At 47.8% G+C, this 23,295-nt stretch overlaps 2 protein-coding genes across 4 annotated transcripts in view; one reads left to right on the plus strand and one right to left on the minus strand.

Moving 5' to 3' along the window:
* Nucleotides 1-23,295, plus strand: part of LOC135913255 (neprilysin-like) — a 170,116-nt gene that overhangs the window by 6,293 nt on the left and 140,528 nt on the right. The window contains exon 1 of one of the 2 annotated variants that reach the window (XM_070538390.1): nt 23,247-23,287. The exons of the other annotated variant lie outside the window; for it this stretch is intronic. The gene's annotated coding sequence lies outside the window, so the exon portion shown is untranslated. Of the gene's footprint in view, nt 1-23,246; nt 23,288-23,295 lie in introns of those variants that run through there. 2 annotated transcript variants of the gene reach the window in all.
* Nucleotides 13,555-23,295, minus strand: part of LOC135913252 (uncharacterized) — a 35,848-nt gene continuing 26,107 nt past the window's right edge. Inside the window, exons 1-4 of one of the 2 annotated variants that reach the window (XM_065445855.2) lie at nt 21,253-21,384; nt 19,309-19,379; nt 15,140-15,211; nt 13,555-13,996 (exon numbers count right to left, since the gene is read on the minus strand). In XM_065445855.2, coding sequence (XP_065301927.2) covers nt 13,845-13,996; nt 15,140-15,211; nt 19,309-19,379; nt 21,253-21,314 — 357 coding nt within the window. In that variant the 5' untranslated portion in view covers nt 21,315-21,384 and the 3' untranslated portion in view covers nt 13,555-13,844. Of the gene's footprint in view, nt 13,997-15,139; nt 15,212-19,308; nt 19,380-21,252; nt 21,385-23,295 lie in introns of those variants that run through there. The other variant, XR_011514457.1, reaches the window with a different exon arrangement.

The raw sequence follows: 23,295 nt of genomic DNA on the forward strand, positions 1-23,295 counted from the left end.
ATTAGGAGGGTGACGTGCGCAGAAGCGGGTGGGGACAGATGTACATGAAAACAGGGGGTCGTACAGTTGATATAAACGTAAATACATGAAAAAGCATATTAAATCGAGTACTAGGCAGGAAAAAAGTTTACGTAATGGAGGACTAGGTGAGGTTAAGGAATTAAGGTTGTCTGGTGGCATAACGTGTATTGTGCCTTAGTTGATGATATGAGAATTTCAGATTTGAGTTACTGATTTGAAAGATTCTAAGTTGCCACGTGCCAAATTATTTCCCGTCGGGTGTAAGCAATTAATTTGTGTATGAGGTATGGTTCCGTACATTTCCTTTCGCGAGTTGAATGGAAATGTGTTTGTAGTATATGTTAGATAGGCACCCGGTAATTATGCGAAACCTGCAACAATAACAGCAAAACTATTTGCTTAAAATGCGCCCTATATTTTGGTAAACGTCATTCGGGGAACAAAAGCCCCGCTTGAGTGCTTGAAAGAGCTTCTGCCCGTCGGATGAAATGTGCAGCGCAAATTGGTATAACTTAGTGGTACGGCTCATGTCGCACGTACGTGACCGTACGGCCCATCCATTGTGCCTTAGTTGATGATATGAGAATTTCAGATTTGAGTTACTGATTTGAAAGATTCTAAGTTGCCACGTGCCAAATTATTTCCCGTCGGGTGTAAGCAATTAATTTGTGTATGAGGTATGGTTCCGTACATTTCCTTTCGCGAGTTGAATGGAAATGTGTTTGTAGTATATGTTAGATAGGCACCCGGTAATTATGCGAAACCTGCAACAATAACAGCAAAACTATTTGCTTAAAATGCGCCCTATATTTTGGTAAACGTCATTCGGGGAACAAAAGCCCCGCTTGAGTGCTTGAAAGAGCTTCTGCCCGTCGGATGAAATGTGCAGCGCAAATTGGTATAACAAATGTGCAGCGCAAATTGGTAATAAGTAGTATAAGTTGATGATATGAGAATTTCAGATTTGAGTTACTGATTTGAAAGATTCTAAGTTGCCACGTGCCAAATTATTTCCCGTCGGGTGTAAGCAATTAATTTGTGTATGAGGTATGGTTCCGTACATTTCCTTTCGCGAGTTGAATGGAAATGTGTTTGTAGTATATGTTAGATAGGCACCCGGTAATTATGCGAAACCTGCAACAATAACAGCAAAACTATTTGCTTAAAATGCGCCATGCGTTTGTAGTATATAGAGCTTTGCTTTGTCGAATATGGGACCACGTTCATTGAAGTGGCTGGCTACTACTTTGGGTAAGTTCGGTTTTGTATACGCATGGTGACCGTTGAGTCTTGTATGAATTTGTTGTCCAGTCTCACCTATGTATTTATTGTTTGCTACAAGCGGCACATTCTAGGCAGAATACCACGTTGTTTGATGTCCAGGTGAAGCCCGAACTTACGTTGTGTGAGTAATTCGACGCTGTACTTTTTACTGTAGTAGTAGATGGAATATGTTTGCATGTAGTGCACCTGGGGTGGCCACAGGGACCAGTTCCCAACTTCGTCTTTGTCCTTAGTTTGGCATGCACAACAATATCTTTAAAATTAGTGTTGCGTCTGTAACCTTCTCTGTGTGGGTCGGGAAATTTTTTTGTTTTGTTTCTGGTTGCTGGTGAGGATTGGATAGTATTTACTGAGGATGTTGTTCACGTTTGGGAGTGCGTTTGAGAATTTAGTAGTACGAAGAGGCGTTGTTGTTCTTGTGATCCTCGGGCGGGGCTTGAGGACCTCGGCTCGATCAAGTTTGATTGCAGCGGTGTATTTTTTTTGAAGGTCACTGTTTGGGTGATTCCTGTTTGATAGGGTTTCTTTAAGGTGATCGAGTCTATGTAGCCTTGGTTTTCAACGCAAATGCGACGTAGTCGTGTTGCTTGGCCTTTAAAGATGCCTTGTTTGCAATGTCTGGGATGGTGGCTCATATATTCTAGGTACTGTTGTTTGTCGAAAGGTTTCCTATACAGCGTTGTCTTTAGTGCCCCATTTTCAATGTATGTTGTTGTTTCTAGGAGGTTTATGCGCTCAATCGAAGATTCTGATGTGAATGTTATTGTTGGTTGAAAAGAGTTTAGAAATGCTACATATTTATGTAGACGGTCTTGACCATGTGCCCATATGATGAATATGTCGTCTATGTATCGTAGGTATGTGTGGGGCTTGTCAGTGCAGCGCGATACGAAATCTGTTTCTAGAATCCCCATAAATGTGTTCGCGTAGGTTGGTGCAAAAGGAGTACCGATGCTTGTCCCATGTATCTGTAGGTAGTAACTCTCCTCAAATTCGAAGTAGTTATGTGTTAGAACTAATTCAAGAAAAGACAAGTAGACTTCAGTAGAATCTTGTGCATTGTGTTTAGACAGCGTTTCTTTAATGGGAGATGAACCATCGGGGATTGGAATGTTTATGTACTGGGCCGTGACGCCTAGTGTTGCGAGAACGATGTTTGGGGTAGTGTGCCTTTAGTATTATTGTCCTCCATAATTTCCAGCAGGTGGGGCGTATCTTGTACAAATGACGCAAGTCCTTTTGGCAAGTCACTAAAGAAGTGGTTAAGGAATGTGGATATGCTCCCAGTCGGGGTGTTGTTGTCTTATGATATCGGGCGACCTGGGATAATAACAGTCTATAGTTCAATGAATGGAAATTTATGAATTTTTGGAAGGAGGTAAAAGCACCCGGCAGTTTTGTTGCTTGATTTAAGAAATTAGTATTCCGACGGTGTTATCAGTTCATCAGCCAATAGTGACTTCAGCCTCTTGGTTATTGTCACTATGTAGGATAATGTAGGATCGTTATCTAGCCTACAGTAGTGTTCTGGGTTATTTAGTTGTCTGTAAGCCTCATGCTTGTATGTTTCTACTGGCCAAATAACTATACTTTCACCCTTATCTGCTTCCTCAATAACAATGTCATTCCGGCAACTAAGATTTGCTTTTTTCCTTTGTTTTTGAACCAATTTTCTAGACTCTCTGGTGCAGTTATGTTTGTAAGTCGCTTAGACGTCTTGGATTGGCTTATAATTTCTTTACTGACAGTTTTAATGTATATGTCAAGTTCTATGGCTTGTTCTGGTTCGGGAGTCCAAGTGAATTGGATTCTAAGTGGTGTTGTCCCGGTGTCTGGTATGTTATTGTCTGCGAACTGCGAAAAAGTGTCTGATACGCATTCGTCGCGAAAATTTTGAGAGGTCCTTGTGCAGCTCGAATTCATTTATTGTGTTGTTCGTCGTACAAAAGCTTAGGCCCTTGCTGAGCACGCTTATTTCTTTCTGACAGAGTGTAACGTCGGCAAACGGGCGTACAATTTCGTGCGATCCTTCCTTTCCTCAAGGTCCACTAGACTGAAGATTGACGAGTTTTTGACCCACGAAATCCAGCTTGGCCCAAAGGGAACACCTCAGGAAGCGGTGATCTCCCCGACGCTGTTCAACCTCTCTCTGATCAACCTGTCGAGGGCCTTGAACAAAATCCCCAACATTAACCACACGATCTACGCGGATGACATCACCATCTGGTGCTCCAGTGGATGTGAAGGGCAGGTCGAGGGTGCTTTGCAAGAGGCCATCGATGTGACGGAGCGGTATCTTATCCCCACCGGGCTAAGGTGCTCGCCCGCTAAATCCGAGCTCTTGCTGTACAAGAAGAGGCCCAGAGGTGGTTCACACCGGTCCTGGAAGCCAGCAGCAGAGAGCCACATTACATTATTCACCGGTAAGGGCTCCCCAGTACCGCGGGTAGACACTATCAGGGTCCTAGGAATGTTTATCGAGTCGAGCGGGGTCAATGGAGCCGCCCTCAAACGCATTTGTTCCAAGACCGAAAGCGCCCTCAGCCTGATTCGAAGAATCGCCAATAGGTACTGCGGAATCAAGGAAGACAATCTGATCCGGATTATCCACGCCTTCGTGCTATGCCACCTCGCTTATTCAGGGGCTATGCACAACTGGCTCGTATCGGAGCGCAACAAGATCAATGCCTTAATCAGAAGAGTCTTCAAGCTTGCCGTCGGCCTTCCCATCCGAACGCACACAAGACCTCCTCAATTTGGGAATTCACAACACGTTAGAAGAAATCGTTGAAGCCCAAGAATTTTCCCAGTTTGTCAGACTCTCCGGTACCCCAACGGGCGGAGCCATACTTGGCAAGCTGGGACGTAACCCCATGGTCGTCAGTCTCGATGCTGTGAAGCTGCCCAACGACGTAAGGTCCAAGATTTACATACACCGGATGCCACGAAATATGCATCCCACCTACAACGAAGGACGAAGGCGAGCCAGGGGTAAAGCTCTGCTCGCCAGTGCCCGCTTGAACAAGGACGGAACATGCTTCGTAGACGCTGCTTCCTACGTTCAAGAAGAGGCCTTCTCCTCAGTGGTCATCGACTGTGATGCTAAAATCCTTAGCTGCGCTACCGTCTGCACTTCTAATTCCAGCGTTGCAGAGCAAGTTGCTATTGCTCTTGCATTGACGGACAGTGTACATGACACGATTTATTCGTATTCTAAGGCTGCTGTCAGGGCCTTTCAGATGGGAATGGTGGCTCCCCAGGCCCTACGTATCATCCAAAGTGCCAAAGACATGAAACATCACTCTTTGGCCTGGTTCCCTACACACCTTGGAACCATTGAGGGTGCCTCGATCAACCCCAACGAGGAGGCGCCCTCGGCTGCACGAGGTTTGACTGACCTGACCGTGCGCTGGGCAACGCGTCCTCTCCTGGGCGACCCGAGCCTCTCTGCTCGTACAACGAAATCTGCAAATACAATTATCTGTCAAGAAGAGTCCTACCTTCGCCGCACTCCTCGCTGTGCAGGGCCCAGGCAGTTACTCTCAGACTACTGCAAACAAGCACTTACCCGAGCCCCGCAGCGCTACACACAATGTAGCCCGAACGGTTCCCAAGCCCGGACTGCCCTCTGTGTGGTGACTATGCGGACTTCGAACATGTCCTGTGGGGCTGCGCCTCTGCTGGTCCCCCTTTCACTCAAGAGGAAATGAAGAAGCTGATTAGGGCCCACGATCAGACCTCTCAAACCCTGGCAATCCAGAGGGCTCGCGACAGGGCCGTCAGGTTCCACCTGATGGTCCCCGAGTGGGCCTAGCCAGGTGGCGTGGCGTTTGCTTACGTCTATAGTGGACAAAATAAAGTTGTTTCACTCACTCACTCACTCCTAATGTTTTGAAATGTCTACAACATTGGACTGGTTTAATTTTGTGGAATTTTTCGTCACGTGTGTTATTTCTAGACTCGAGGTCCCTCTTGTCGGCGTGAGGTGGCTGCTTGCCTGGAAGGTTGTTTTTTGATTAAAGTTTGCTTTTTTCCTTTGTTTTTGAACCAATTTTCTAGACTGTTTTTGTCCAAATGCTCTAAGTCTTTCGTTTCAACCGGTGTCAGGGCTATGTTAAGAATATAGTTTAGAAGAACTTGTTGTTGGGCGAGTTGGTACATATTAGCGAACATTGTTTAACTGCACTAACAAACGGACCACAGAGACAGCATGGGACAAGGACGGGCGCAGTCTTTGTCCCATGCTGTCTGCGTGGTCCGTTTGTTGCAGTTAAACAATGTTCCCTATGTTCAGAAGTCTGCGGCCAAAACTTTCGATTTGTTCTTCGCAGTGTTCCTTGAGGATAATCAAAAGTGAAAGTGATGCATTGTTCAATATTGTTTGACAGTTTGCACGATGGTGTGGTGGGAGTGTTCCTAGAGCTGGCAGAGCCTTCAATGTTAGACCTTTAGGCATTATGTTTTTGCCTGTGCAGATTGCTTAGGTTTTCAGGTGGGAAGTTTAGTTCGCATGTTCTTGGTAAGTTTTAGCCATACAGCGCGTGCCGCTGGGAGTGTGCCTTGTTATATACGGGCCCTTTTCCTGGCATCCTTCGAGCTCCCCAGCCCACATCGAATCGCCGTCGCACCTAACTGAGGTGCGCAGAAGCGCGTCTTACACGTTCTCGCGGTGCAGCATGTCCAGACGTGTTGTCGGCCTCAACAACCTCGACCGCCGCACGTGGAGCTATTGTCCCACTGCTTGACTCTTGCCGAAAGTGCAACGGGAGCCTGGCACGGTTTCAGGTAATTTGGGTTCCGAGCGAAGTGGTTTCGCAGCTTTGAAAAGGTCGCTCGAAAACGGTCCGTCTCCTCCAGCTGAGCGCTTTCAGACGGGGATGACACCAAGGCAACGCCTGCTGTAAGTCACCTTGAAGCCCTCAGAGCCACACCACCTGCCGATTGTGACGGTAGTTGCAGACCGGGAGGCGATACCGGTGGCAAGTCATCCCTCGGACAGTGAAGCCCATGGAGTGACTAGCTGAGCCGAATGTGACTGCACTCGCACGAGCGCCTACCATTGGACGCAAATGACGGCACCTGAGTGGGCTCGACGATTGGCCGAAAACGACGTTTCACGTACGTAAAGGCTTTGCGTACGTAAAGGCTTTGCGTACGTAGGGCTCTTACGTGTGAGCAGTGCGTCTGCGCAGAACGCAAAGGGTTTGCGTGATTCTGACGGACGTATGTGAGACTCATGAGTTTGCGTTCGTTCCTTGCGCACGTAGAGAGCTCCGCGCGGCGGTCTCGCGAGATCTCGAACAAGCGATAGCATCATTGCAAGATGGCAGCCAAACACGCCGACAAGGCAGCTCCGCACCTTCGTTTTGCTAAGAATGACTTGGATTTGTTGCGAGACGCAAGGGAGTGCAACCCCATCGAGGACAACACGCGGTATAGACTTCTAGGCACAGGAACAGACTTTTACTTGTTTTGCGAGCCCATCCAGCTCGACTGGCTTGGCTTTGATTTGTCTTGGATGCAAATGGCTACGGCAGTGTTTATACCTGGCAATAGATGGCGATACATGGTCGCTTTTAGAGTGCGTCGTGTACGTGTAGCTAAAAGCGTTTCAGGTGCAGTGCGCATATGGTACGTAGAGCTTTCCCGTTTGCATGCGTGAAGTCTCTGCGTACGTGTAACTAAAACTGTCTAATGTCTAATAAGTTATCCTTTTCAACTGTAAATTTTAATCTCATATTCCTCATGCGTTCGCAAGACTCTGGCACACAGCTTGTGAAGGCGATAGCTCGGTAGTTACTGGGAGATATGTTAATTTTTCGACCCATAAAAGAGGCACTATTATCGCATCTGTTTTTTTTTCTAACAGATTTCAATATCTTGTTAAACACATCGGGAAGAGCATCTGCAGCTACCTAAAGGAGGTAGTAAATGTGGTAAAGACCCATTACCATTTTTAAAGCTAATCGCCTTCATTGGCTCTTTCGTCCATTCTCGCGGTGGTGGTCGGACTAACCGCCGGCACAAAGGCGCCGATACAAAGGTCACGCCGTGTTGCGCTACCGAGTTGCGGGAAGGCCGAATGCCGACTAATAGAGATATTTGAAACGCGTGTGCTGCTGCGCGAGAGCTTTCGGTTGCGTCAAACATGTTTGCCGGTGGTCGCCCACTCGGTTAAGACAGTCATTCTCGTCATCCGCCGCCCTCTCCGTCTCTGGCTACTGCGGGATAGGGCTAAGGTGGCGGCAGAAGACCACGGCCGCCGCCTTCCACGCAGGCGCTCGCGCTATTGCCGACAACGCATATACGACAAATGTGCTGATACTGTTACGGGGATAAGAAAGATTCTCACAACGCTTTCTGTAGTATAAAAGACCGTTTACAGTCCGCATGAAACAGAGAACCTAGTCGCCTTCCCGACTCTCCTCATCTTCGTCTGGGGTAGTGATCATTAAAAATATGTACAGCAACCTATACATACCACTGCGGATGTGCTCGTTACCGGCTCTGACACATGCCAAAACTGCAACATTTTGCGGCGGTTATTAGTACAAGAGGTCTCAACTTGCGGCACGAGTTCAGTCATGACGCGCCATTGTATCGAACTTGAGAAAGGCGGGTCCATCAAGCGAAGGTATCTACTAAGGCCCCCTCATGGCTCACAACTCAGAGTCATTGTTCCTACGATCAGAAGTGAAGCCAGCGCTTAGCTATACGTCACCTCTGGAAATAGAGCACTGAAGGCTGAAGTCTGCTCACAGAGCAATTGCTTTTGTTCTGACAATACTAGAAAACCGTCGCCACCGATCATCGGCACAGAAGGCACAGAAGGCCCTTTTGTCCTTTCTGAGAACGCCTGGCTTGTGCAAGCGTCTTTGACTGCGTAGTGCTTTCCGTGCACTACTTTAACTCTATCTCCCTCCTTTCTATTCCCCTTCTCTCTTCTACCAGCGCAGCTTAGTCCACCGGACTGTGAACTGGTTAGCATTCCAGCCTTCTTTTGTATCTCTCATACTATCTCTCTGTTCTGTTAACGTAGATTTGGGACTTATTTATCTACAATGCAATTTCTCAATATGTTGAGCTTTTATCCTAAAAGCACTAACACGAAGATATACGTCGACAAACAATTAGCGCTATATTGAACTTCTCCCGCGCACTCGACAGATCCTTTCACGGGACGAGGAGGAAAAGGCGCAGTTGAGCCTTTCCTCCTCTCTGGCTTGTGCGAGTGGGCGCGGCGTTACCTGAATACGTTGCTGTCGCCTGCTGCGAAACGATTTCGGGATGCTTTAGCTCGTTCTCCGTGAAATTTATGTGATGTCAGTTAACACAAGGTCGTCGGGGAACCTCTGTGTGGCCTTTCGGTTCAACGGTTACGACAATATGCGGCATTAGATGTATCGGCTGCTGCTGCTGCCGCTGCCGCCGCCGCCGCCGCCGCCGCTGCTGCTGCTGCCGCGTCACCAAGCCATCTAGATTTAATCAGGCAAGCCGTACATGTTTTTAATTCTAGCATTTTTGTATACTTCTCCTGCAGACAATCCTACTATTGCTTGGCCATTCCCCCATAGTGGGTAGAAGCCTCGCGATAGCTGCGATGGACACCAACGGTGACGGCGAAGACTATCGCCAACCGAAACGGCAATTGGAATGGCCCCATAGCAACTTACGCTGCAAAACGTGCTAACGCCACAATAAAACATGGCGTGGTATGCCTCATGCTTGGCCCACGCTCTATAGAGAACGAACGCGTCTATAATCCGGCATCCAAAACTGTTTCAGGCGTTCGCGCAGTGTGCAGAGGTTCACTCTACCACGCGACAAGTGTGATTCACACTGTACAGTTTGCTGTTATTACTAAACAAAACAATTTTAGTCATTTATGGAAGTCGCATCCAACAAAGAGGTTGTCGCGCAATGTACCTACAGATAACAATTTGAACGCCTGCCGAAGTATACAGCACAACCTGTGATGTAGCAGAACAGTGTCCACGCTATTGGTATCATCATATTTAGGAACCACTCGCTGCTGCTAAACCACAGCTTAGAACTACAGCGAGAATGCTGCCGTAAGGTGACGTATTTGAAACAAATTTTCAGAAATGCGAAACTGATTTCCGAGGCTGATTGCTGGCTCAAATTACCGTGCGCACACATATCGGGCTGGGTGCTTCGTCCGTCTGAACGACAGCAAATATTTCGGGAATTCCGACTTAAAAGCTTCAGTACGCTTCTAGCAACAGTTTTCCATGTAGACGACGTCACGTCACACTAAGTAGACCGCGCGATGCGAGAACAACCGCCACAAACTGCCGGTGAGCGTACACCTGGGACGCTCATAGCGAAAAACTATTCCAAACTTTTCTACTCCAATTCTGCAATCAACCGTCCGCGATTGGTCAAAAACTTCTTTGGACGACTCCTATACTTCTTGTTTCTGTCACGCGACGTCACGAAAACCGCGATACCTCCCCATCTGATATCAAAATCAAAATCAAAATCATGTTTATTTTTCCAAAAAACTTTGGAAGGAGGCCCGAACAAAAAGTGGAAGCTAGTCTACTTGACGGTGGTTCGGGCACCCTTTTACAAGGCACAGCGAAGGTGACAAGTCGACAAATAAACAATAGAATCAATTAAACATAACAACATAATAACTAGTTTACAATAGCACAGGCGTACAAATGAGAAGAAAACAATCTTATCAACATATAAGTGAATTTTACATTTTCTTATAAAGTTGTTATTCGACATGTACAAGAAAGTTGCGGAGCCTTGTCCTATTACTATTTTTTATCGTTAATGTCTGTTTGTGTAGATAATTTATTAGCATAGGAAGAGAACAGCGAAGCATTTGCTACGGCTTGCTACGGCTTGCTTACGAAATTTTAGGTAAGAGGTTAGAAGTCGTAGGTGTGTGCCTCGTATACCATACAGCTCGAGTTTTTTTAGCAACGTTATGTGGTTCAGGCGATCGAAGGCCTTTGAAAAATCTATATATATACCAGCTATAAATTCCTTCTCTTCAAAAGCTTTTAAAATTATTTCCTTTTGGTTTAATAAAGCTTTTGGTTTAATAAAGTTTAATAAAGTTTATTGACGTGTAGACACTGATTACGCGATTTGACCGAACAAAAGAAAAAGAGGTATTTCTGATTCGACGCTTTCCGTGATTAGCCCTCGGCTATTGCTCAATAGTTTTAGGGCTGCACCCACTTCAACTGCGTGTCACACGATGTCACAAAACCCCAAAAACTCACCTCATCAAAGTGACCTGTACGCGTTAAAGATGCATTATTATGCCGAACAAAACTGAATTTTCTTCTGAATAGCCGCAGGCTGCCCCGTTCCGAAAGGAATGAAAGATGGCTGCCACCGATCGCTCAGCCACTGGCTACTTGCACCTGCGGAGAGCATGGTTTTTTTTTTGCGTGTAATAAAACTTTTTGCGTGGCGATGTAACGTTTTCGACCCCTTTCAGCACGTTTAAAACTTCGTTCTGCCAACTCCTCTTTGCTGAGGACCCCTTCTAGTGTTATTCATAAGCTTACGTTGCATGCCGCCGTGATTTTCGACCAGCCACCGCAAGCTAAGTAATAGAAAGCGTACCGGCAGCGGCTACTTCATCCGGTTATCGATTTTCAGTTCAGAGGCTCGGCCCCATCGAATTCCTCTACACTTAAGCGTGCTCCTCGCCTCTTGTGAGCCAATTAGATAAGACAAGCCGCTCAGAGCAGGCAACGTTATTCGTTCTTCAAGCAAACAAAAGTGACCTCCTATGAACGAGGAGAGCGTTTGATTGGCCTGTTGAGACAACCCTGCGCGTGACCGGCCGATGCTTTTGTCGGCGGTTACGCTAATTTGACGTTAGGAGATTGGAATAAAACATATTGGAATAGTTTTACGTTATAGGGCCCCTGGCTAACAACACGGAGTGCTCGCCCAAGCCAGTGTGCCGACAGCCCAAAGATGGCACCACTGCGCCCGCAATATGGCGGCACGTATGAAAGAACGGTCTATGCGCACATCGTGACGGTCTGTGCTAGAAAAATTCCGAGATGCCTGCGAAATATGGGGCCCTATAGCCTAAAACTATTCCAATATGTTGTTATTCCAATCTCCTAACGTCAAATTTGCGTAACCGCCAACGAAAGCATCAGGCATTCACTCACAGGGTTTTCTCAACAGACCAATCAAAAGCTTTCCTTGCTCATAAGAGTTCACTTTTCTTTGCTTGAAAAACGAATAGCATTGCCTACACTGAGCAGCTTGTCTTATCTAATTGGATCACAAAAGGCGAGGAGCACGCTCAAGTGGAGAGGGATTCCATGGGGCCGAGCCACTGCACTGAAAATCGAGAACCGGATGAAGAGGGTGGTGCCGCCGTCTGTGATTGGTTCGCTTTCCCTTACTCTGCTTACGATGGCTCGTCGACAATCGCAGCGGCATGCAACGGAAGCTTAAAAATGGCGCTAAAACAAATCCTCAGCAAAAAAGAGTTGGCAGAATGAGGTCGTGAACGGGCCGAAAGTACTCGAAAACGTTACACGGCCACAGAAAAAGATTTATCATATGCAATTAAACCCATGCTCTCCGGCAGGTGCGAGTAGCCAGTGACTGAGCGATTGGCGGCGGCCATCTTTTATTCCTTTCGGAACGAGGAAGCCTGCAGCTACTCAGAAGAAAATTCAGTTTTGTTAGGCATATTAATGCATATTTAACGCGTACAGTTCACTTTGACCTGGTGAGTTTCTGTGGTTTTGTGACGTTGCGTGACAGACAGGTGAAGTAGGTGCAGCCCGAAAACTTTTGACCAATACCCGAGGGCTAATTGCGAAAAGGCAGTCGAATCGGAAATAAGTATTTTTTCTTTTATTGGGTCAAATCTTCCATAATCAGTGTGTACACGCCATATCAGATGAGGAGCTATCGCAGTTTTTTTCGTGACGTCGCGTGGAAGACAGGTGAAGGGGGGGTGGTCCAAAAATGCGTTCACCAATCGCGGAGGGCTGATGGCAGAATTGGAGTCGAAAAGTTTGGAATAGTTTTGCGATATAGCGCCCTTGAACTCGCGTGTCTGCTTCTCTTCATTGATGCTACTTTTACGAAGTTATTCTGTGAAAAAAAGAAAACGTGGTGTGCAAACTATTGAGCATCAAATCGGAATGCCTAATAGCACAAGGTACACATACTTAGCGAGCCGAATGTCTATGCAATAGAGATAGAAATAAAATTTTGGCTGGAAACATCTCACGATGACTGCCGACGTTAATTCTCCTAGCATTAAAGCAATGTAGCCAGACACCGCAATGGGTCATGTATAAGGCACGTACTGCAGCCGAGCTCCTCTCTCAAGCTTACCTCCGGAATCGCAACTCCATCTAGTGGCGCCGCCAAGAAGTTCACGCGAGGCACATGTCTTAATATATCTTAGGACGATATTACCCTGATATACATCATCAGGTTCCATTCCGACAAATATTGAATAATTTTTTTGTCACTAAAGTTCGGTACACACACTCGCGATTCGTACTTACCGAGTGGCACGTAACCAGTGAAAAAAACTAGGCGTGAAACAGCTTGAAAGAGCGGCGCATACGCCGTTGCACCTACCGGGTAAACCAATTTATAAACTGACGGTTGGTTTGGAACCCACTTCCATTAACTCAGCAGCCTGATGCGCTACGGATTGGACTATGGAATACCCAGCAACCCATGCTGGTGGGAAAATTTTAGCAGATCCACAAAGACAGACCGGCGGGAAGATGCGGAAAAATGCCTGAATATGCTTAAGTGCTGAATCGCATTAAAAACACAAGTTGGAACGAAAACCTGTCGATGCTGATGTCTCTATGTTCCGGCCCCGACAAATTTGGTGACCATGGATTCGAACTCACATCTTCCAGCCGCTCCGGTCACCGATGACTTATGCCCTTTCCACTTGCGACGTAGCGACAGCTGTCTCAGGCAATGGCCCAACAGCGGGGATGGGAGGGAGTCGGGTATTCCATAAGTGTCCACTTAGTTGACACGTCTATTTTGTCTGCTTCTGAAGTGCACAGTGTTTGGGAGTGTCTGTCTCTTTGTGACACGTACCCAGCCCAGCCAATCAGAACTTTATCAGCAGAAAAAATCGACATGTTCACTAAGAGTACACTAACCGAATACCCCATCTACCTAAGCCCGGATCCCTCCCAAGCCCGTATTCATCCGGAACGTCCGTCTGCCCCAATAATGGTCGAACCACGCACGCCATCTGTTTTATTCAAGTCCAAGCCGGGTGCCGTTTCCCATGCAATACCAGCCAGGAAACGATGTTCTTGCACGCTATGTCGGCTCTACGTCCTGATGGTGCAAAACATATCACAGATGCCTGCCCCGGAACGTCCTTTCGAGGCGACAGGGTCATACAGTAAACAAAAATAGCGCAAGAGCCGAAGATGTGTGCACGGGATCCTCATGTGAACGGTTTATTTTGTGCTGTTCTGCGCTGAAGGGTCTGTACGCTAGCCAGAGATCTCTCGTTTTGAAATCCTTTAGCCCAACTTCACATCGTTGTCGAGGCAGCTGGAGTCCGAGAACTGGTACTTCGGCGATGTCCCGCAGAGCAGGTCGTAGAGAAAGTGGCAATACTGGGGAACGCCGTGCCGGAGCGAAGATTCTCGCACCGAAATCAGACATTTGGAGCCTGCGAAGTGGGGCGGGATATTTTAGGTACAAATCCGTCTGTTTAAGCTTCAAGTAATATTGAAAGGCATAGCCGATCTCGCCATTTAGAACTGGCAAACCAAGAACTTGCGGTAATATTACAAGTTTTATCCGATTCTCTAACGCCCGTTGCACTGAGTGGTTCCAGAGCGACTAAATAAAACATAACGTACGCAGACGGTAACTTCTAGTTATTTATTATGGGAACCTCGAAACTGCTTTATATGAAAACGGGAGGAACAAATTAGTGCAAAACATTGGAATGTAGTGATTATCATCCGAAAACTGTATTCAAGTGACGAGCAGAGACTATGGACGCTCACGCACACCATGAACATCTTTGCTTAGGTGAGCTGCGTAAAATATTCGATGTTTCTTTCTGAAAGAAATTTCTGCAGAACGAAAAACTTGAACGCAGTGAGAGAGAGTGCGCTACTTTAAAGCTTATATGACATTTTATTCCTGACAGAGAGGGAATGAGAGAAGCAAAAGAAAAGGAAAGGCATGGTGAATTCGTGCGCGCACGTGAAGGTGACGCTGAGGAGGTCCGTTTACAGAGGTATCTGCAGCCTCGTGGAACAGGAATAGCTCGTTAAGACAATGAAACACATAATTATCAACTTTGTTTTTTCTGCATAGTTCTCATATATTGTTATCAGACGAATACATCCAGATAATGGTACGTTTGTGGCGTGTAGGTGTATGTCCATTACTAAATGTTGTATGTTTGCGTTGTACTAAATTGTCTTCAAAAACTGTACTAATCACAACAAAGCAGATACAGGGCTTTCCTTCATTTCTTTTTGTCAATAAACGCTTGTCTTCTTACTCTCGCTTCACTTAGGTTTGACTGATTCACTGTCACCAGGGTGGTAAAATTCAGCAAATACCAGCGGCGCTTAACCAGCCTTCGCCTTCCTAGCTAATTCGCGCCTTTTATTGCACTTGTACCACAGCCACTGACGCTGCCCGTAGGTGTCGTTTGGATGCGTCATGCGACATAGAAGGTGATACACAACGCAAAGGGCAATACTCCTCTTTTTTAAACAATAACCCTCCTTCATACGAAACTGGCTAGAGATCCTGAAACCTAATTGTATACAGCTAATCTGTGTATACTCACCTTTTTGGTCCTTCACGATCATGCAGTGGGCACAGTCCACGAACATTATGTCGTACTTTTCCACACGAGAGACTGCGTGAAACGAGGCAGAAAACAAGCATGAAATTGAACTCTATCGCACATTTTTGTAGCGCAGCTCATTAAAGCCTGTTCCCGCGTTTTGCATCGCCGTCGGCTTCGCCGTTGTTCCTTGCCGTAACCAGCCCCGTAGCCGGCGCCAGCGCGCTCCTGCCGTCATCTCTCGCGCACGGCGCCAGCCTTGCTCTGCCCTTGTGCTACAAAGCCGGATCATGTGTTCTCGCCTATCATATCTCGCTCCCTTCCTCCGGGCAGCGGCGTTGCGGTGACTCTCAATGCTATTGGCGGCGAGGAGTTACGGAGTCGCCCTCTATCGGAAGCGCCTCGATGCCGTAGTATGAGGGATCACGTGACGCGCTCCTCATAGGTTTTGCTGTCAGCGCTCACTGAAAACACCACGCGCGAGCTCTCCCGGACATTTCTGTAAGTACTTTCGAAACGAGAGAAGTTTCTTACTGTCTAAATAATAATCTTGGGCAAGCTGAAAGCACACAATCGTTTACAGCCGCTCTCTTTACCGAATACGTACAGTGAACGCCACTGCGCGCGGTCGCCGCGATGGAGTCTCCCGAACCGGCTTCTTGCGTGAAAAGTAGGTAAACGCCGAGAGCAAACTATGTGAAATATGTTCTTATAGTGTTTGTATAACTAAATGGAGAGTAATAGAATGAAGCCTCAATGCAGCGATCGCGCAGATTCGCAGCGACCGACTGCGCGTCTGCATGCTTGTCCGCGCACTGTTTCGCTTTCTCCGCGCGCGCGTTTTCGCACCGTGCCATGAGCTTTAGGCCGCAGAATATGAGCATTTGACAGTATATAGGCAACCATTGTTGCGTGGGCGCTATCAGAGCTGTTCAAAAATAATTTCATTGTAGAGACTTCGACGCCTATGGGGACTGTGATGTGCCGTCGCGACGATGCAATCTTTTTTTTCTTCTAAATTCTTTGACCTTTCAATACTATTTCTCGAGTTGCGTCGCACTGTATGTTTATCGGCGTTCTCAGCTTGCAATTTCCCGCTGCTCCTTTTTTGTAATCCAGTGCATTAATTCATAACACAAACATGACCATATGCCATGCTTTCTTTAAATGTGCTTCTCACCGCTGCCTTTCCACTCCACTGAACTTGGCAGTATCTATAGTATCGACAAGTTCATAGACCAAACCGTCATGACATTAGTCGGGCAGCGGACTCAGGCGAGCGTCTCAGTGCGCGTTTTGAGAACATCGCAGACCGGGCGCCGTAGCAGAAATCTTCCTCGCGTCTGTGCTTGCTGCATACCCGAGTTGTAGCCGATGACTGCCGGTTTTATGTTTCGCGAGCCAAGCTTCACACAGCTTCTTGTCCTGCGGCTACGTGTGGATAAGGCCGACACCGGCCTCCGTTACGTGCGTCCGGCCCTGCGGCACCGAGCAGTAGCCTACCCTGTTGCGCGCCTTCAAAGGCAGCCACTACCTATTGTAGTGCTTTCAAGCGTTGTAAAGGAGACACTCGAAGCGGTAAAATTTCGCCACTAAATGAAAACCGCAGCGTACGAGGGAATTTAAACTCGTTTTCAGCTCGCTTCGGCGCGCCCGAAGCAGCCGACGCGGCCGCTATGTCCACGTGATCCCTCCTAGCACGTCACGTCGACGGTGGCGCCAGCTTTTCCAGTGGTGGAGCTCGAGGCCAATAGCCCACTCCACCCTCGCTGCCCCGTCTGCCGCTGTCGTGGCGCTGCCACGGTACCGGCGGCGGGTGCTCCTTTCCACCTCGCACTCGATCCACGGCTCTCCGCTCCTCCGTCTCCGCGTCGTGTGGCTCTATGGCTATCAGCGGTGTCTCTCGCTTCATCGTTTTCGGGGCGTGTTACTCAGAGGGATTTGTCGCCTCTGGCAGTTCTTTCGTCTGCCGGTCCTTCTCCCCGCTCCACCCTTGCCCTATACCTCCCCTTACCTGGTGCAGTGCCGTAACGGTGACTCGAAATACAGTTATAGCGTTTCGTCCCCTTACTTCTACTTCGCACCCAATGCTTGTGAAGCCACATCGAAGCCTCTCTGTAAGTAAAAGAATGTGTGTCCTCTACTCAACATCCTTGTTATCCATCTGTTTTCTCATGCAAGCTCAGAAGAAACATTAACTAATAATTGCCAGTCCCACTATAACATAGCGCGATGGTGCGTCGTTGGAACGCCGGCTCGATAGCGGCGGATTGCGGTGTGCGCTGCCCAGTCTTAAACGCAGAACCGCCTCCGTGCGACACTGCGTGCTCTGAATGCGGCTGCCTGTTCTTCAAATAAGGCAGCAGCTGCGCTCAAAAATCGCATTACCATGAAGCGCAATTAATCGTCGGCCCATTTTATTTCGCAACCAAAGCCATTTCGCACAAGACACTCGTCAGAATATGCACGCCTGGACTCATTTACTGTGTGCTTATAGCTATCGTACGCTGTCTCCTGTAGGTAACGGCTCAAGGCGGCTCCAAGCACGCTACATGAATACGTGTAACTTTAGACACACGGTGCGGATGGAGATATATTGGAGGAGATTCACGGAGATCCAGGCATCAAGAAGAAACGCGGTCGCAGCAGGGATAGGTGGCACAGAGACCTTGAACACATAGTGCCACCAAAGAGTGTACCGCCACTGAAAGCGATTGTGAAGTTTAGCGTTTCGCTGAAGGCACCTCCGAACGCTGGCGATAAGAGGAGAGCCACCAGCTACGTTGCGGGCGTCGCAACTCGGTGCCGCACGAGACGAAACCGAATGAAAACCGTCGGTGCTTCGGCGCAGCAATTGAAACGATGATATATTTAGCCTGAATTGTAGCGCTCCGTTCCGTTCAGATCATCGTATGCAGCACCGTCTGGTTTGCAGCGCACGTGCGTTCGGCGGGAATGCTAATCTGTGTGCGCGCAACGCTGCCTGCGCAGATTGAAGCCGATTGAGTGGACCGTCACGGTGCAAGCGCCTTCGCTTCCTCGCTCTTACAGCCAAGCGCACTGTGCGCCCCTGGAGATGTGGTGATTCTCCACGTGCGGGCCGCTTATGCTGGTATAGACGCGAACGTGCCACAAATGGGCGAACGTGCCACAAATGTGCGCAGGGCGCCCGTTCTAACGTTAGCAAAGCTGTTAAAAAAAGAATTATGGTACAACATACGTATGGAAGACCTGCTGGATTCGGTTATAAGTCATCTTCCCCCACGAGCGTAATGTTTGTGTACTAACGGCTTTCTAATTAGAAATTGTTCAGTGCATGTTTTAATATGTCAATTAAGAGTGCGGGATTCGATGGCAACCCTGTTGATGCGCCCTGAAGCATCCCATTCAGTCGTTTATAGTGTGTTTGCAGCAACCCGAGTCGTTCCTATTCTTCTCTCGTCGACTTCGGTGTGCGATGGGTTGGTGGAAACTAAGAAACGAGAACAAGTGGCAAAATAGCCCTAAGCAGTCCGCAATACAAGCAAAGCCGGTAGCAGATGTTTTATTGCGATAGCAATTATATGGTTGCTAAGTGACGAGCGCAAGAGTAGACACGGGGCACAAAAGGTCGACAGGGACAAGCGCAACACAGGCCCTTGTCCAGGCGCATTCCTGCCGTCGGCGGACAGATGCGTGCGCTCTCCTGTCGTGCACAAGGCAGGGAAGTCAGGCGAGGGAGGGGGAACGTTCTTCGGTGGCTTCTAGGGTGCCTCGATGTTTTTCTCACCCACCGATACGTACAGAGTGGAGACAACTGCAGCGTCTGATACGGCTTTGGCCACGCGATTGGCGGATGCCGTAGGGGCGAGTTGCCGGTGCTCGTGTGTACCGAAAGTAACCTGCGTCGTGGCCAAAGTGCGCGTCCGCGTATTGCCGGTAGTTTCGTATGCGCTGTGCTTTCGACATTGCGTTCACATCGGAGCGAATATTTACGAGTTTTTGCGGCCGCTAAATTGGCTACCCGTAGTTCGTGCAGCTATCCACTAATTTGCTATTGCAATCCGTGCTGCGCCTTTCGGGCGAAACTGCAAATTTTTTCGTTCTACTTTGTACCTCCTCCATTCGTTCCACACGCATATATTGACTAGCTTGAGAACCAGAACCATCAGGCTGCGCATACTACTCACCGCCATCCAACTGAACCTGGAAGATGTTATAATTTCGTCCGTCAGAAGACTCGTATGTGAACGTGGCGTTCCTGTAAAGATGCAAACGAAGGGCGTCAAGATCTCAAAATTCGCGGGATCGAATCCCGGCCACGGCGGCCGCATTTCGATGGGGGCGAAATGCGAAAACACCCGTGTGCTTAGATTTAGGTGCACGTTAAAGAACCCCAGGTGGTCAAAATTTCCGGAGTCCTCCACTACGGCGTGCCTCATAATCAGAAAGTGGTTTTGGCACGTAAAACCCCAAATATTATTATTATTATTATTATTAAGATCTCAAAATCACAGAACTATACAGGGCAGAACGTGCGTTGTAAAGTTGCCTTGAGAACGTAACATTCTGACAAGAATAGCAAAATGACTTTATTCTTCAGCTGAAACTCAGTGCGCAAATAATGAGCTAGCAACTTGTTGTAGGGAGACGTTTATTGGCACATGGGCAACACATGACCAAATAGCTTATTTCTCAATTCCGCCTGGATTTCTTTTGCTTGTTTTGTCTTTCCTTCTGAACTTGCGGCATTATGAAGTTCAAGCAGCACATGTTTAGAAATAAAGGCTATAGTGTTTTATCGAGTAAATTGTGAGCACTTCATATTGTTCACAGCACCACTGGCCACGAGACTTGGTTCAACGTTCACATGTTCAAAGTAACTGTGCTTCGTCTAGTGGTGGCCCCGCTAGAAGAAGCACAGTTAGAGCCCGCTAGAGCCCTGGGAATTCTCTGCGTCAACTACTGTCAGAAACAGTCAGTGGGAAAAAAATTGCCAGAATATCGCCTGTTTTACATAAGTAATTTATTCTGTTTGCATTTAAAGAAACTTATTTGTAGGCTATAGAAGAAAGTGTGCTAACGTCACATGAAACGTACTCGAAAGCAATGATATACGACTTATAAACGGCAGAATAGTTTCGTCGTCTGCAAGCGAACGTATGGGTCGGCGAACCAAGGCAATCACTCCGTTTGATTTTTGTGACGCCTGCAGTCTATGGAGCGGCCCGCAACCATATGAACCTTATATAGTCGTATTATTAGAAAGAAGTTCCTTTGGTTACATGGTAGAGGTAAGCTCGTCTTAGCACCTCCTTCGATATGCAGTCTGTTGCGGTGCGCCATTTGCATTTCTCACTGTCATGCCCTGTAACACTAAACCTGGCTTATTCAGGCAGCAACTGCGTTACGCATATGGTCAGTATTTCTGTTTGGTGCCAACAGTTTACCGGAAACATGCTGACGATTACTGCTCACTGCAAGAAGCCTCAACACCCGTTGCCAATGCACAGCCCACGGGAAAGATTGGCACCCGGTAGTTACGCGAAACCTCCAACAATAACGGCAAAATTATTGCGCTTCAAATGCGCCCCATATTTTGGTAAACGTCATTCAGTGAAGAGAAGCCATTTTGAGTGCTTGAAAGAGCTCCTGCCCGTCGGATGAAATCTGCCGTCAGCGCAAATAGTTATAACTCAGCGATGCGGCTCATTTCGCACGTACATGACCATACGGGCTGCCCCATTAGGCCTACTCGACGTGAAGATGTATAACCATGGCTTTAGCGGTGCAGGTTGCCACGGGACAGTAGGATTTTGCGGATCGGGTCCCCAGAAATATCTGGATGTGCAAGTATTTGTGTTCTATTCGTGTACACTCGCACCAACTGCGACAGCGAGTGTTCACCCGTTTTAGCACGGCATTTCACCGAAGGCCCATTTTCAATCAAACTTCCTGCTTTAGAGCGAAACGGTTCAAATTACGAATCGAATGTGTAGCTGATAGGCTTGACATTCCAACGAAGTGGCGTATAATGATATAAAACTGCATAAACGTGTAAGGTTGTAGTGAGTTTCGGCAGTGGCCTTCCAAGGCCACGATCTTCGTGACACCGAAGGTGAGTCGATACGCACCTTTCGTGGCCATAACCGTAGCGCACGCGGAACAGGCCTTTCCCATCGACCACCTTGCTCATCTGGGTCTCCCTCAGGCAGCTGGAGTGCGCTCCGATGTCTCCTTGATTCACGGTTGCGTAGAGAACGTACCAGGTGGCACCCGGAGACGTGCACTGCGATCAGTGGGGGCGTGCACCTAGTACAAACTACAACCTTTTTGAACCATTTTCAGAGCGTACCACTTGTCACTAGTTCCATCCTTCTTTGTCAGCTTGTGCAGCGTCATCGGTGAGAAAGAGGTGGGACGCCCTAGCTTAAAATGTCAATGACTGCTAGTATGAGGAAACTTTCAGACACGGGCGAAGAACACTGCGCTTGCTTGACAATAGATGTTAACTCCCTTTGTGTCAAGGCAAATGAAACTACGGCAACATACATTGTTTCTCTAGTTGATCCTCCTACTGTACAGTTGCAATAATTAACATGGGATCTCAGAGGAAATCATGAACTACTATGATCTAGCTTGCTACTCAGTGTTGGGTAAGGAGAAAAGAGGAACAAAAGGAGAAAGGGAAAGTGAAGAAGACTTTGATGATGATGATGGTCACACGAAAGGAAATGACATGAACAGTGTTCCGTGTTTCACGCTTTGGAAAATCCTCCATCCATACTTTCACGCTCAGTTAGCGAGTTAGACTGACCGAGCCCGGAAATTAAGACGAAACCGAAATACCTCGTAAAATTTCACTGAGGAGTGCGGGTTTCAGGACAGACTGAACAAAACCCGGCTGTTCCTCTGAGCACAGCGTCAACTTCCGCCATCTTGTTGGATTTCGCTTTCCTGGCCTATACCGAGCTAGTCAACGATGTCGTTGGAGCCCTGCGAGTCATGCTGAGCTGAAAAGATGACACATTTTACGAAGCCCATATAAACAACCCCGGTAGCCATTCCTCGTGACCCAGTGGCGAACGCCAATTATATTCAGCTGGAATTGACAGCCTACGTAGGCCTCGCGACCTGACGTTGAATATTTCAGTTAGCACACTCTAAGCGAGAATCCAACGTGAACAGAACAACGAACACTCTCAATGGTTGCGTGCGCGGACATTTATCATCAGCTTCTACGAACAGGGAGGAGGAGGAAGGAAAGAGAAAAGTAGAAGGCAGAGAGGTTAACCAGAATAACGCCCGGTTGGCTACCCTACACCGAGGGAATGGGAAAGAGGAAAGCAAAGATCACAGGGAGATAGAGGAGGGAAGGAAAGAAGGAAATAGCGGCAAGTTCGCTGACGCGTGAACAGCATGCTACACTACTACTATAGGATCTTTCAAGTTTCCCGTGCGACGTGTTTTCTTCAAGGCACTGCGAACGTGGGACATTATACAACTGAGCTTCTTTTAGAGGCTTGTCGTGAAGATGTGAGAGCGAGTTACCGATTTTTCATGGCACTTGTTTAAAATTCGCAGTGCACGTCGCCGCAGAAAGAGGCCCGGCGTCGGTTTCGATTTCGAAGCAGCATGCTTCTTGCGAATGCCTTATAGACGAATATCTTGGGCTGCAAAAGCCCGCTAGCGCTGCTATTCGTGGCGGCAAAGTGAACGTTTCCGTTCAATAATCGCTGAACGATGAAGAGGATTGTTCGAGCTCAGAGTCCTGAATAACCGCACGGTGACAATGGTCGAGCTTTGCAGCATACAGCCGCCACAAGACTAGGTCGTGAGCAAAATGGCGGATGCGGCCAATGTTTCCAGGAAAATCCATTTAGAATATTTCCTATTAGCTGGACTCGAGTGGATTTACTTTTATCGAGCATTAAGAGATTTAGTCGGTGTGTTATTGCCATCGCGGCACTTTAGCAAGTGCTGAAACTCCGGAGAGTCATGCATGTTGAGTAGGCAATATAAGTTCAGCACAGCTTTCTGAATGCCTGGACGTCTCTTGTCACCTCGAAGTGAATCATACCGTGAAACTGTTGACCTCCCAGCGGCCTCACCTTTTTGAAGTCCTGGTACGCGGCCAGATCGGGCCTCCGGAACGACGGTGCCTCCGCGGTGAGTCC

The sequence above is a fragment of the Dermacentor albipictus genome, chromosome 5, assembly GCF_038994185.2.
Source record: "Dermacentor albipictus isolate Rhodes 1998 colony chromosome 5, USDA_Dalb.pri_finalv2, whole genome shotgun sequence".
Taxonomy (NCBI): domain Eukaryota; kingdom Metazoa; phylum Arthropoda; class Arachnida; order Ixodida; family Ixodidae; genus Dermacentor; species Dermacentor albipictus.